Raw genomic sequence first — 12,600 nt, forward strand, 5'->3', positions numbered from 1 at the left:
CTGGGGAATTTATTACTACTATTAAAGATCTACTAATATGATGCACTAAGTTTCTGCTCAGTAGCTCAGAGTTAGGGTAATCCATTGTCCCAGTTTTAATGAAAGCCTGCATACCAGGAAACCCCTCAGCTCTAAAAATTGGGACAGTTGGTCACCCAACCGAGTGTTGCATTCTTTGATGGAAAGCCAGCATGCAAAGCTCTTTCATAGAGTCTAATGGGGTTGCTTCCAAAGTACAATGGACAATTAGGAGCTAAGAAGAGTTTGAGAAAGAGAATGCAGCAAAACCCAGCTAAGAAAGTGTGAAAAGGTCATTGACCCACTGTCCCACTTCTGTGCATTTCCCTCGAGCAGTATTTGAGAACACAGTGGCTACGGTGCTGGCTCTGCGCAGGGAGAAGATGTTTGTGGAAGAGGTGTCCACGGGCCAGGAGTGTGGAGTGGTGCTGGACAAGACTTGTTTCTATGCCGAGCAAGGAGGGCAGATCTATGATGAAGGCTACCTGGTGAAGGTGGATGACAGCAGTGACGATGTGAGCCAACAGTTCTTCTTCTTTGTTAGCGGAGGAGGGCCAGGTGTGGAGCCAGGGAGCTGCTCTTGCCCCACAGTGCTTCAGGCCTTGGGAGCAGACCCCACACACCTTTGGGTTGGGTTCCATGGTCAGTATTTCTGAAGCCAAGGAAGCTGCTGCTTGTACCTGTTGCTTTCCTGGCCATTGGGTACTCAGAGTATTTTTGCAGCCAGACTGCAAGTTTCTGACAAACTTTTCACATAAAAAGGAGAGGCAGCTCTCTGAAGGGCAGATGTCCTTGTAGAAAACTCAGCCTCTAACTCTGCTGCTGCTGAATGAGTTACTTTGTTTCCTTAGGCTTATGGAGGCTTTTAAATGTTCTAAGATACAGCCAGGCGTGGTGGCTCAGGACTGTAATTCTAGCACATTGGGAGGCCAAAGTGGGTGGATCACCTGAAGTCAGGAGTTCAAGATCAGCCTGGCCAACATGATGAAACCCCATCTCTACTGAAATAAAATTAGCCAGGCATGATGGCGGGTGCCTGCAATCCCAGCTGCTTGGGAGGCCGAGATAGGAAATCGCTTGAACCCATGAGACGGTGGTTACAGTGAGCCAAGATTGCGCTACTGCACTCTGGCCTGAGCAGCTGAGCGAGACTCGATCTCAAAAAAAAAAAAAAAAGGTTCAGCCGGGTGCAGTGGCTCATGCCTGTAATCCCAGCACTTTGGGAGGCCGAGGTGGGCGGATCACAAGGTCAAGAGATCAAGACCATCCTGGCCAACATGGTGAAACCCTGTCTCTACTAAAAATACAAAAATTACCTGGGTGTGGCGGCGTGCGCCTGTAATCCCAGCTACTTGGGAGGCTGAGGCAGGAGAATTGCTTGAACCCGGGAGGCGGAGGTTGCAGTGAGCCGAGATCGTGCCACGGCACTCTAGTCTGGCGCCTGGCAACGGAGTGAGACTGTCTCAAAAAAAAAAAAAAAAATTTCAAAATGTTCCTTAATATTGTGTGCATCTGTGTGTGCACAAATATATTTATTTTTCATTTTTTCTGTTCCTTAATATTGTGTGTGTCTGTGTGTGCACAAATATATTTATTTTTTATTTTATTTTTTGAGATGGAGTCTTGCTCTGTTACCTAGGCTGGAATGCAGTGACACAATCTCGGCTCACTGCAACATCTGTCTCCCAGGTTCAAGCCATTCTTCTGCTTCAGCCTCCTGAGTAGTTGGAATTACAGGCACATGCATCACACTTGGCTAATTTTTGTATTTTTTTAGTAGAGGTAGGATTTCACCATGTTGGCCAGGCTGGTCTTGAACTCCTGGCCTCAGGTGATCTACTTGTCTCAGCCTCCCAAAGTGCTGAGATTACAGGCGTGACCACCGTGCCTGGCCTATTTATATTTAATAATATTAATGGTATATGTGTATGTACACACACACACACACCGTTAAAGAGTGTTTAGAGAATGTGTATGTACAATTTATGTATGTAAATTTACATATGTAAAAAGAATTTTTTATACATACAAATTTATTCTGAAAATATAGGAAAATTAATAGGCCAGGCATGGTGGCTCATGCCTGTAATCCCAGTACTTTGGGAGGCCAAGGCAGGCGGATCACCTAAGGTTGGGAGTTCAAGACCAGCCTGACCGACATAGAGAAAGCTTGTTTCTACTAAAAATACAAAATTAGCTGGGTATGGTGGTGCACGCCTGTAATCCCAGGTGCCTGGGAGGCTGAGGCAGGAGAATTGCTTGAACCCAGTAGGCGGAGATTGTGGTGAGTTGAGATCACACACTGCACTCCAACCTGGGCAACAAGAGCGAAACTCTGTCTCAAAAAAGAAAATTCACTTTATCTACTTGATTTAAAAAAAAAAAAAAATTTATTAAGGATTTATTTATTGGTCTCCTTGATCCCTTAGAAAACAGAGTTTACAGTGAAGAACGCTCAGGTGCGAGGAGGGTATGTGCTCCACATTGGAACGATTTACGGTGATCTGAAAGTCGGGGATCAGGTCCGGCTGTTTATTGATGAGGTGAGTTGGGTTATTGTGGCCCCCATTGGATCTGGTTAGTAATCATCTCCTCTTCTGGCTTTCAATTGTCCTGTCATTGTTATCACTCCCTAGTAACGTTGCAAGTAGAGCACAGGGGTTAATTTTAGTGCATTTGGTGGATTGTGAGGGATGCAACTAAGAGTTAAATCTGTATGTTCCTAAGGCATTGATTTCCCCAGTAATTTTAGTTAAGATCCTGTAGACTTGTTTTCCTAACCTCACATACTTCTTTGGGAGCCAAGTATGCTGAAGAATGAAGAGCTAGGCTCTGTGGCATGTGACAGAGCTCCAGAGTAAGAGTAGCTTCAAACCAGGATAGCAGTGTATGTTCTAAAAAACTCAAGCGGATATGGAGGTTCTGTCCCACAGACTCAGAGGGCCTGGCTTCTCCTCCCCTGACGCTCCACTTTCTTTACTGGGGTGTTGCCTTTGATTTCCTGGTCCAGAGGGTAGGTATCAGATCCGTTGTCTACGCCAGGGGTTGGCAAACTTTGTATAAAGAACTGGATATTAAATATTTTTGGTTTTGTGGATCAGATGCTCTTGGTCATGATTACTCAGCTCTGCGGTTGGAGCACAAGCAGCCATTGACCGTATGTAAACGAACAGGTGTGGGTGTGTTCCAGTAAACCTGTTTAGAAAATGCACACATTTTGGGAGACTGAGGCGGGAGGTTTGCTTGAGGCCAGGAGTTTGAGAGCAGCCTGGACAACACCATGAGACCCCATCTTTCCAAAAAATAAAAAAATGTTAGTTGGGAATTGTGATATGTGCCTGTAGTCCCAGCTACTTGGGAGGTTGAGGCAAGAGGATCACTTGAGCCCAGGAGTTTGAGGCAGCACTGAGCTATCATCACGCGACTGTACTCCATCCTGGGTAACAGAGCAAGACCCTGTCTCTAAATAAAAAAACAGATGACAGGCTAGATTTAGCCATGGGCCATCGTTTGGCAATCACTATTGTAGGTGGTGGAACAGAAAGGGGAGGATATACCCCATCCCTTTAATGGTAGACATTGCTCAAAATCCGTTGACCAGAACTTAGTCACATGGGCACACTTAGCCATAGGGAAGATGGGAAATGTAACCTTTATTCTGCACAGCCATATTTCCAACTAAAAATTGCAGCACTAGGGGGGGGAGCAGGTTCTGGAGGATGACTAGCAGTCTGTCACAGATGTCTCCAAGAACCCCTCTGCCCTTTGCAGCCCCGACGAAGACCCGTCATGAGCAACCACACAGCTACGCACATTCTGAACTTTGCCCTGCGCTCAGTGCTTGGGGAAGCTGACCAGAAAGGCTCATTGGTTGCTCCTGACCGCCTTCGATTTGACTTCACTGCCAAGGGAGCCATGTCCACCCGACAGATCAAGAAGGCTGAAGAGATTGCTAATGAGATGATTGAGGCAGCTAAGGTAGGATGGGTGGTGGCTGAACCCCCACCTTCCCTGCACTGTCACTGTCTGACCACGGTCTCGGTAGTGCAGTGCTGTCTCTCAGTTATACCAGATTCTGTGCTGCACGTAGGTTTGCTTAAAGCAGTGATTCTCAACCTGTGCTTGTGTAGGGGGCAGTGGTGGTAGTTGGTGGAAGGGAGAGGGAGTGGCCTTTTCTCCATCCCCACCTTAGGAGAACCAGAACTGTTCTAGTTGAGTCTGTTTTACATAAGATCTGGTCCACAGTTTAACAAAATAGAAGTTCCCATCTTGATGCCCTTGAGTTTGTATGTGACATGTGATTCAGGAAGTTCATGGCACTTGCTGGGCAGAGCCAAGTCAGAACCCAAGTCCTGCCTGCAGGACCATGCTCTCCTGTTGCTTCCTACTGCACCTCCAGGGATGTCTTCCAGCTCTTTTCTCTCTTCTTTGTCTGGCAGCCTGTTTACACCCAGGATTGCCCCTTGGCGGCAGCAAAAGCCATCCAGGGCCTACGGGCTGTGTTTGATGAGACCTATCCTGACCCTGTGCGAGTCGTCTCCATTGGGGTCCCAGTGTCCGAGCTGCTGGATGATCCCTCTGGGCCTGCTGGCTCCCTGACTTCTGTTGAGTTCTGTGGGGGAACGTGAGTACCACGGATGGGCAGAGTAGATGGGTCATCTGGCATCACCCTCTGAGGAAGTAGGTCTTAGGCTAGACCAACTCCAGTCTTTCTAAGGTTGAAGTGAAGTCCTCAGAAATGCAATTGCTGAATAATGTTCCCAGGAACCTCAGCATCTGGCTGGGTGTGGTGGCTCATGCCTGTAATCCCAGCACTTTGGGAAGCCAAGGTGGGCAGATCACGAGGTCAGGAGTTGGATCATGGGTGGATCACTTGAGGTCAGGAGTTCAAGACCTTTCTGGCCAACATGGTGAAACTCCGTCTCTACTAAAAATATAAAAATTGGCTGGCCGTGGTGGCACATGCCTGTAATCCCAGTTACTCCAGAGGCAGGAGAATTGCTTGAACCCGGGAAGCGGAGGTTGCAGTGAGCCGAGATGGCACCAGCCTGGTAACAGAGCTAAACTCTGTCTCAAAAAAAAAAAAAACTCAGCATTGTAGTTCGCTCATTAAACCCCCGTATCTGATGTTAACATTTCTTGATGAAACACTCCCAGGAGGATAAGGTGGAAAACACTGTATTCACACTTAAACACAGTTGCTTGCTGTTGTTTGCTGGGCTGATCCCCACAAAAAGGCTCACGTGAATTCAGGATTCAGCAAGGCCTGGAATGTTCGTTGAGCTCCTGATGTGGTCCTAACCCTTCCTTTTCCTGGCACCTCACCTAATTTCCTTTGACAACTTGGGCGGCATCTGGGGCATGTAGCTGCCTTGTCTCAGAGCCTCTGAGCAGGCCACGGGTTGACCCAGCTCAGTTTGGCTTGGGATAGCCACTTCTGCCAGTTTGGATTCCTCTGTAGCTCTCCGGGCCTTTTTGGGAAGGTCATGGTGACCTGGAAAGATGAAGCCTGTGAAAGTACTATTTCTAATTTTAGTTTTTTGAGGTGGAGTCTTGCTCTGTTTCTCGGGCTGGAGTGCAGTGGCATGATCTCGGCTCAGTGCAACCTCCACTTCCCGGGTTCAAGCGATTCTCATGCCTCAGCCTCCCAAGTAGCTGGGACTACAGGCATGCGCCACCACGCCCAGCCATGAAGAACATTCTTAATGTCATGGTCGAGACCCTGCAGGGTCTCCTGTATGCCTCTGGCAGGCAGGGAGGAAGGGGGATGTGCAGAGAGTAGGGTAGGAGTCTGGGATGTTGGGTTCCAGGCTTTTCTGCCCAGCTGAAATGGGCCCTCAAACGATCCCCACTCTGCCTGATTACCTATTGCTAATACCCTTTAGATTACAGGAAACAGCTTTCACAAACTATACCCAGTGCTGGGTGCGGTGGCTCATGCCTATAATCCCAGGACTTGGGGAGGTTGAGGCAGGCAGATCACGTGAAGTCAGGAGTTCGAGACCAGCGTGGCCAACATGGTGAAACCTCGTCTCTACTAAAAATAAAAAAATTAGCCAGGAGTGGTGGCATGCACCTGCCTCCCAGGTATTTGGGAGGCTGAGGCAGGAGAATCGCTTGAACCCCAGAGGCGGAGGTTGCAGAGAGTCAAGATAGTGCCTCAGCACCTTAGCCTGGGCAACAGAACAAGACTCCATCTCAAAAAAAAAAAAAGACAACAACTTTATACTACCCTTAAAGAATGAGGATGAGTTAATGAGCATTTGTGGTTCTCTGAAGAAGCGAGAAATAAAACCTCTCTGTTTAAGGGGTTGTGGTAAGATTTTAAAAGTAATCTTCCACTCTTGTCACCTAGGGAGCAGGGATACTAAAATAGAGCTTAAGTTCCACCCCAGGATCAAAACTGTCACATAGAGCCTCACAGTAGTATCATATTGGATATTAGGGACCACAGCGCACTTTGTTTATCTCATTTGATTTTCACAGCAGCTCTGTCAACACAGAGCTGAGAACACTGAGTGAGGCTCAGCGAGCTGGGGTCTCGTTCACTGTTAGAATACTCTCACGCCTAGGCCTTCCCTGACTCTCATTCCTGCTTTTTTTTTTTTTAAGATGGGGTTTCACCATAATGGCCAGACTGGTCTTGAACTCCTGACCTCAGGTGATCCACCTACCTCGGCGTCCCAAAGTGCTAGGATTACAGGCGTGAGCCACCGCGCCTGAACTCATTCTTGCTTCTCTTGTTCTCTGGTCAGCCACAGTTGTGTTCTGAAATTCTCTGAGTTGTGAAGGGCCTTTGCCCTCCATTGCCTTGAGAGAGCCTCCTCGGGTGGGATCTGCTCAGGGCTGGTGCACCCCAGCCAAGGGCAGCCAGGGCCTCTTACCACGGACTTTGTGTTCTGCCATTCAGGCATCTGCAGAACTCAAGTCACGCAGGAGCTTTTGTGATCGTGACAGAAGAAGCCATTGCCAAGGGTGTCCGGAGGATTGTGGCTGTCACAGGTGCTGAAGCCCAGAAGGTAAGCAGGTTTGCCTGGTTTGTGGCTTATTTGAAGTTGGCAAGAGGAGCCCAGTCTGTGAATCCCTAGAGAAACTGCTCTGCGAGGTTTCTGCAGTCAGTATGAAAGTAGAGGCTGGGCCACGCCCCTGCCCCAGTGTCCTCCAGTTACCCCTGCATGGCAGAAGAAAGCCACTCCCACACAAGATTCTTTAGCTGTCCTATGTTTAGTCTTCTAAAATATCTGTGAATCTGGCCATCTACCCCCTACTGTCTCCATGTGGAGGAGGGGAAGATAGAGTCGCTGTGGCTTCAGGGCCTCCAGCGCTGATCTGCACAACCCTAGGGGCATGCTTAAGCTGAAGCCATGCAGAACAGGATGGATGCTCTGTCTTGGGAACTGGGGCTTATATCTGACTACTGCTGAAGCCCCAGGGGTGGCTGCTCCTGGGTTGAAAGGGGTTCCTGATGCTTGTACCCCCGAGTCCGAGTTGGGTATAGCCTTTGCCAGTGTGCATGTGAGCACTATGTTCCTTGCTGGGGCTGCCAGCATCTGCTCCCCACAGTGACTTTTGGTGTGGTGGAATGTGCTGCTGCCTGGCCTGCCGCTGGGGCTTCCTGCACTGCTCCCACACCAGATAGTGAGGCTGACTCAGGCCTGCCTGGGGTTGACCTGGTGTCCCCTCCTAGGCCCTCAGGAAAGCAGAGAGCCTGAAGACATCTCTCTCTGTCATGGAAGCCAAAGTGAAGGCCCAGACTGCTCCAAACAAGGATGTGCAGAGGGAGATCACTGACCTTGGAGAGGTAGGGGCGGGCTTCCTTTCTCCATCTGTCCATCCCTCCCTCCCCTGGGCCTGATGCATGAGGCATGCCTGTCTTCAGGAAATCTCCTGTAATCAGTCGGGCCGTGGTTCTTGGTGGAATGGGCCTTTGTGCTGTTATTGTCCAGCAACCTCGTAGCAGGTACCCTGTGGGTCCTGGCCTTTGACCCTGGACACTGCCTGCTGCTCCCATTGCTGCTAGCAGGAGAGTTCTTACCCAGCATGTGTGGACACTGGGGTGGAGGGAGGTGGGGGAGGAGCTGAAGCTGCCCTCTGCTTCCTAGCCTACCTCGCGTTTATTCACATTTCAGGCTGCGAGGAAGCCCATCACAGGCTGTTCCCAACCTGGTAAGGAGCAGGCCTGACTTGAGAGCCTCGCTCTCTACTGCTCCTTTCTAGCCCTGCTTGTTTCACCTGCCACACCTGCTCCTGAAGGGACTGATCTCAAAGCCTGAAGACACCTTTGTGTTTTCTCTCTCCTTTCCAGAACACTAGTCAGGGAGGACTTGGGTTTAGGCAGGGTTGAGGGGGCTGAACCCTGACATCCCAGCAATTTGTGGCCCAGATTCATATGATCTTCTGGTTCTAGGTGCTGGCCACCGCAGTCATCCCCCAGTGGCAGAAGGACGAATTGCGGGAGACTCTCAAATCCCTAAAGAAGGTCATGGATGACCTGGACCGCGCCAGCAAAGCTGATGTCCAGAAGCGAGTGAGTCCTGGCAGTGCCGGTGGCCAGAGCAGTTCCTAGGCAAAGGCCAGCAGGCTTGGGCCTGGGTTTCAGAGCCTGCTGTTTTTCTGGACTTTTTTTTCTTGCAGGTATTGGAGAAGACAAAGCAGCTTATTGACAGCAACCCGAACCAGCCCCTTGTCATCCTAGAGATGGAGAGTGGTGCCTCAGCCAAGGTAACCTAGGGACCGGGGCCCTTACCCTGGGGCTCAGCAGCCCTCTCGCGGCTGATACGTGGCCTCTGTGGCTTAGCCAAGGGGTTGCCTGGGGGCCTGTCTGGGATTTAGGTGGGGCTAAGCCATGTAGTGATCTGGCTCTGGGTGGGAAGAGGAACAGCTCCCTGCATATGTGGGGCACGCTTGGGCTGGGTGCTGGGGTCTTCCACCTAGGCCTAGACAGCACCTGCTCTGGGAAGGAGTTGGGGTGTGTGGCGGTCTTGCTATGGACTGCAGACTCTCACTTGAGTGGAGAGTAGGGTTCCTGCTCCAGCCCTGTGGCCTGAGCCAGCTCTTCCCCCCAGGCCCTGAATGAAGCTTTGAAGCTCTTCAAGATGCACTCCCCTCAGACGTCTGCCATGCTCTTCACTGTGGACAATGAGGCTGGCAAAATCACGTGCCTGTGTCAAGTCCCCCAGGTCAGAACTGCTTACGACCTTTTGCACCAGGGGGCAGTGTGGGTCTTAAGCTTATTTCCTGAGGCCTGTGTGTGTACAATCTGCATTTGAAACTGGGCACCTGTTGCCCTTTACTCAGGCCTTCTCATTGGTGAAGATGTCGATCTGGTTGATACTTGGCTTTGCCACTCTGTCTTTTCCTGGCCGTGGCTATGACTGCCCCATTTACCAGCCGTTAAGTGTGTCTTGGCTGCCAGCAGCATCACCCGTTGGCAGGAGTAGGGGATGACTCCTGCATGATTTCTTTTCCTCCATTCCTCACTCATTTATCTTCTGTCCTAACTCCCCCTTCCCTTCGTATCTTCCAGAATGCAGCCAATAGGGGCCTAAAAGCCAGCGAGTGGGTGCAGCAGGTATCAGGCCTGATGGATGGGAAAGGTGGTGGCAAGGATGTGTCTGCGCAGGCCACAGGCAAGAACGTTGGCTGCCTGCAGGAGGCACTGCAGCTGGCCACTTCCTTTGCCCAGCTGCGCCTCAGGGATGTGAAGAACTGAGGCGGGGAAGGAGGAGTTAAGCACTGTATCCATAGGTCCAGCCAGTTCCTCCTCTGCTGTAAGAACATTGGAATATTGGGACCTTTAAAGAGCTCCCACCATCCTCCTAACCCCTCAGTAACTGGAAGAGGTCCTGTGACTCAGTGCTCCTTATATGTCTGCCCTGAGCCCTCCACATCAGTGCCATCTGTCTAGAACCACTACCCCAGCATTGCTGTTGTGCATTGACACGCATCTAGAGCGGACAGCTCTCCAGACCTGAGCTATCCGGGTCAGCAAATGGGAATCATTTTTGTTGGAGAGACTAAAAGACCATGTGCAATAATTGAGGCCGCATGATCTCTACCCATTCCCAATGGGGGCTCGCTGTTTCCACAGCCCTTGGCCTCTGCTGTCTAGAATAAATGCTGTGACTCTTGCTGGTTGCTATAGTATTCACTGTGTCCAGCCCCAGAATTCTGACTTTTGGGAGTAGCCCCTGGGGCTGCTTCAAACGTTTGTGGCGATGGAAGCCAACTGGGTGAGGTGACATAGAGGGAGGTGTTCATAATTCAAAAAAAAATGAGAGGTGGAGTTATTGGAAGCAGAGAAGTCTTTTTCTTGTAACTAACTGCCCCCCCCCTCGCAGCTAGATGGCTGAACGCCACCAGCGCGGCACCAGGGCGTTGAGGACGCCGGCCGTTCTCCCTCCGGGCCTTCAGGGGGCGCTATAGCGAAGCCCGCTGCTTCCCCCGGCATCCTTCGCGCAGGCGCGCGTCTTTAAGTAGCGGAAGAGCTAGTGTGCGCGGTGGGGCAGCGCCCGGAAACGGGTCCCACGCCAGGCGCCGCCATGCCTGGGGATCACCGCCGCATACGCGGCCCAGAGGAATCGCAGCCGCCGCAGCTGTACGCGGCCGACGAAGAGGAAGCGCCCGTTGCCCGCGACCCGACGCGGCTGCGACCCGTGTACGCTCGCGCGGGGTTGCTGAGCCAAGCCAAGGGCTCGGCCTACCTGGAGGCAGGAGGCACCAAGGTATTGTGTGCCGTGTCGGGCCCGCGCCAGGCCGAGGGTGGCGAGCGCGGCGGCGGCCCGGCCGGAGCGGGTGGCGAGGCCCCGGCCGCGCTGCGTGGTCGACTGCTCTGCGAGTTCCGCCGCGCCCCCTTCGCGGGGCGCCGGCGCCGCGCTCCCCCGGGCGGCGGTGAGGAGCGTGAGCTGGCGCTGGCGCTGCAGGAGGCGCTGGAGCCGGCCGTGCGCCTGGGCCGATACCCGCGTGCACAGCTCGAGGTGTCGGCGCTGCTGCTGGAGGACGGGGGCTCAGCCCTGGCCGCCGCACTCACCGCCGCTGCGCTCGCCCTGGCCGACGCGGGCGTGGAGATGTACGACCTGGTGGTTGGCTGCGGCCTGAGCCTCGCTCCGGGGCCCGCGCCCACCTGGCTACTGGACCCCACGCGGCTCGAGGAGGAGCGCGCCGCCGCCGGTCTCACCGTGGCGCTCATGCCCGTGCTGAATCAGGTGGCCGGGCTGCTGGGCAGCGGGGAGGGCGGCCTGACCGAGAGCTGGGCGGAGGCCGTACGCCTTGGCCTCGAGGGCTGCCAGCGCCTCTATCCCGTGCTGCAGCAGTGCCTGGTACGGGCCGCCCGTCGCAGAGGCGCCGCCGCCCCGCCCTGAACCAGGAGCCTGAGCAACGGCGGATGCCACGCCGGAGACCCGCGCCCTCAGCCTCGAGCCTGCATCGAATTAAGCAGCTGGAGCCTTGGAGAGCACCTGGAGAGGCTGGAGTAGAGCCGAGGCGCCAGACAGCTGTGGTGGTGGAAGGGCTTTTTACAAACCTCATTAAAGGAACTTTTCTCCTTCAGCCGGCTCTCAGCTGTGACCCAGTTGAAACCTGTGAGCGCAGCCTGACTTCCAAGTTGGAAACGACTTCAGCAGGAGTCACCTGGAAGCTGATATCTGGGAGCTGTAGTCATTTAAGGGATAGACCCTTTGCACGGCCAGCCAGAGACGCCCTCCGACGTAACTGGGCAACTTTTGAGAGGTTGGACAAGAAGGCTGTGCCTTGTCACTTACCCTGTCTGAGCCAAAACACTTCTTTTCTATCTGAAAAACGTCTTCTGTTGTGATTCTTCTTGGTCCGGGGTTTTAGAGGCACGGCTCCTTTGTTCTTACATCCCAGGTGGCAAGGGGTCGTGACCGCACTGCCTTTAACGAGTCCCGTTCCTTAGACCAACGAACAGGACACATGATAGGCTGCAAAGAACAGCTGCAGGGCTGGATGTGGGCGCTGTGCTTTATAGGAGGAGAAGCTGTCCCCATACGAACCAGAGCCAGGACAGCTGCTGAGATGTGACAAAAGTAGGAAGAGTTGTATGGCCCCAGAGGCGCCCTGAGTGCACCCCAGCCCCCCACCCTGGTTTGGTGCTGGGCAAGACCCAACTCAGAGCTGGGGAGCTGGAACGGGTTTTGCTCTGGGTGGAAGCCAGATCTGTCCTTGGCCATGTGGAGAACGGCACAACCAGAGGCCTCCACTGCCGGTGGGAAGTGGGGTCCTGGGCGTCTTCACGTGGTGCCTTGGTCCTAGGAGGAGAACCCTGAGCAGCACCCGGAGAGAGCAGGTGAACTGCCAGGAAAGCCAGGTACGGCCTGGCTGCTCCATAGGGCAGAGCCGGCCCGGCTCACCACGAGGGTGGGATCTTTCCTGTGTGGCTCCCAGCTCTGCTGGTTTGGTCTCGAGGCTGCTCTGGAAGCAGCCAGGTGACTGCCTGGTCCCATCTCTGCCCTCGTTTTCTCAGGGAAAGGCCGGTGCCAGGCAGACCAAGGACCAGAATGAGTTTCTGGAGCCACACCAAGAAGCCTTGAACAGGAAAAAGATTTATGAATTTTTTTTTTCCCT

General features: G+C 52.8%; 2 protein-coding genes across 5 annotated transcripts in view; both read left to right on the forward strand.

Moving 5' to 3' along the window:
• The window catches only part of AARS1 (alanyl-tRNA synthetase 1), a 31,845-nt gene extending 21,696 nt beyond the window's left edge, over positions 1-10,149 (forward strand). For all 4 annotated transcript variants that reach the window (XM_064383304.1, XM_064383307.1, XM_064383305.1 and 1 more), the window contains 10 exons: positions 355-533; positions 2,448-2,561; positions 3,790-3,996; positions 4,458-4,642; positions 6,929-7,037; positions 7,706-7,819; positions 8,426-8,545; positions 8,653-8,739; positions 9,084-9,197; positions 9,545-10,149. In XM_064383304.1, coding sequence (XP_064239374.1) covers positions 355-533; positions 2,448-2,561; positions 3,790-3,996; positions 4,458-4,642; positions 6,929-7,037; positions 7,706-7,819; positions 8,426-8,545; positions 8,653-8,739; positions 9,084-9,197; positions 9,545-9,730 — 1,415 coding nt within the window. In that variant the 3' untranslated portion in view covers positions 9,731-10,149. The remainder of the gene's footprint in view (positions 1-354; positions 534-2,447; positions 2,562-3,789; positions 3,997-4,457; positions 4,643-6,928; positions 7,038-7,705; positions 7,820-8,425; positions 8,546-8,652; positions 8,740-9,083; positions 9,198-9,544) is intronic.
• Positions 10,150-10,559: 410 nt separating this feature from the next.
• On the forward strand, positions 10,560-11,378 carry EXOSC6 (exosome component 6). Its single transcript, XM_012437295.3, has one exon. The coding sequence runs from the start codon at positions 10,560-10,562 to the stop codon at positions 11,376-11,378; it is 819 nt and encodes a 272-aa protein (XP_012292718.3).
• Positions 11,379-12,600: the final 1,222 nt, after the last annotated feature.

Source organism: Aotus nancymaae, unplaced genomic scaffold, assembly GCF_030222135.1.
Source record: "Aotus nancymaae isolate 86718 unplaced genomic scaffold, 86718_ANA_hifiasm-v0.15.2.pri h1tg000030l, whole genome shotgun sequence".
NCBI classification, from domain to species: Eukaryota; Metazoa; Chordata; class Mammalia; order Primates; family Aotidae; genus Aotus; species Aotus nancymaae.

Excerpts from the sequence above, each read along its gene's own strand:
- EXOSC6 (XM_012437295.3), top strand. The coding sequence starts at position 10,560 with ATGCCTGGGGATCACCGCCGCATACGCGGCCCAGAGGAATCGCAGCCG.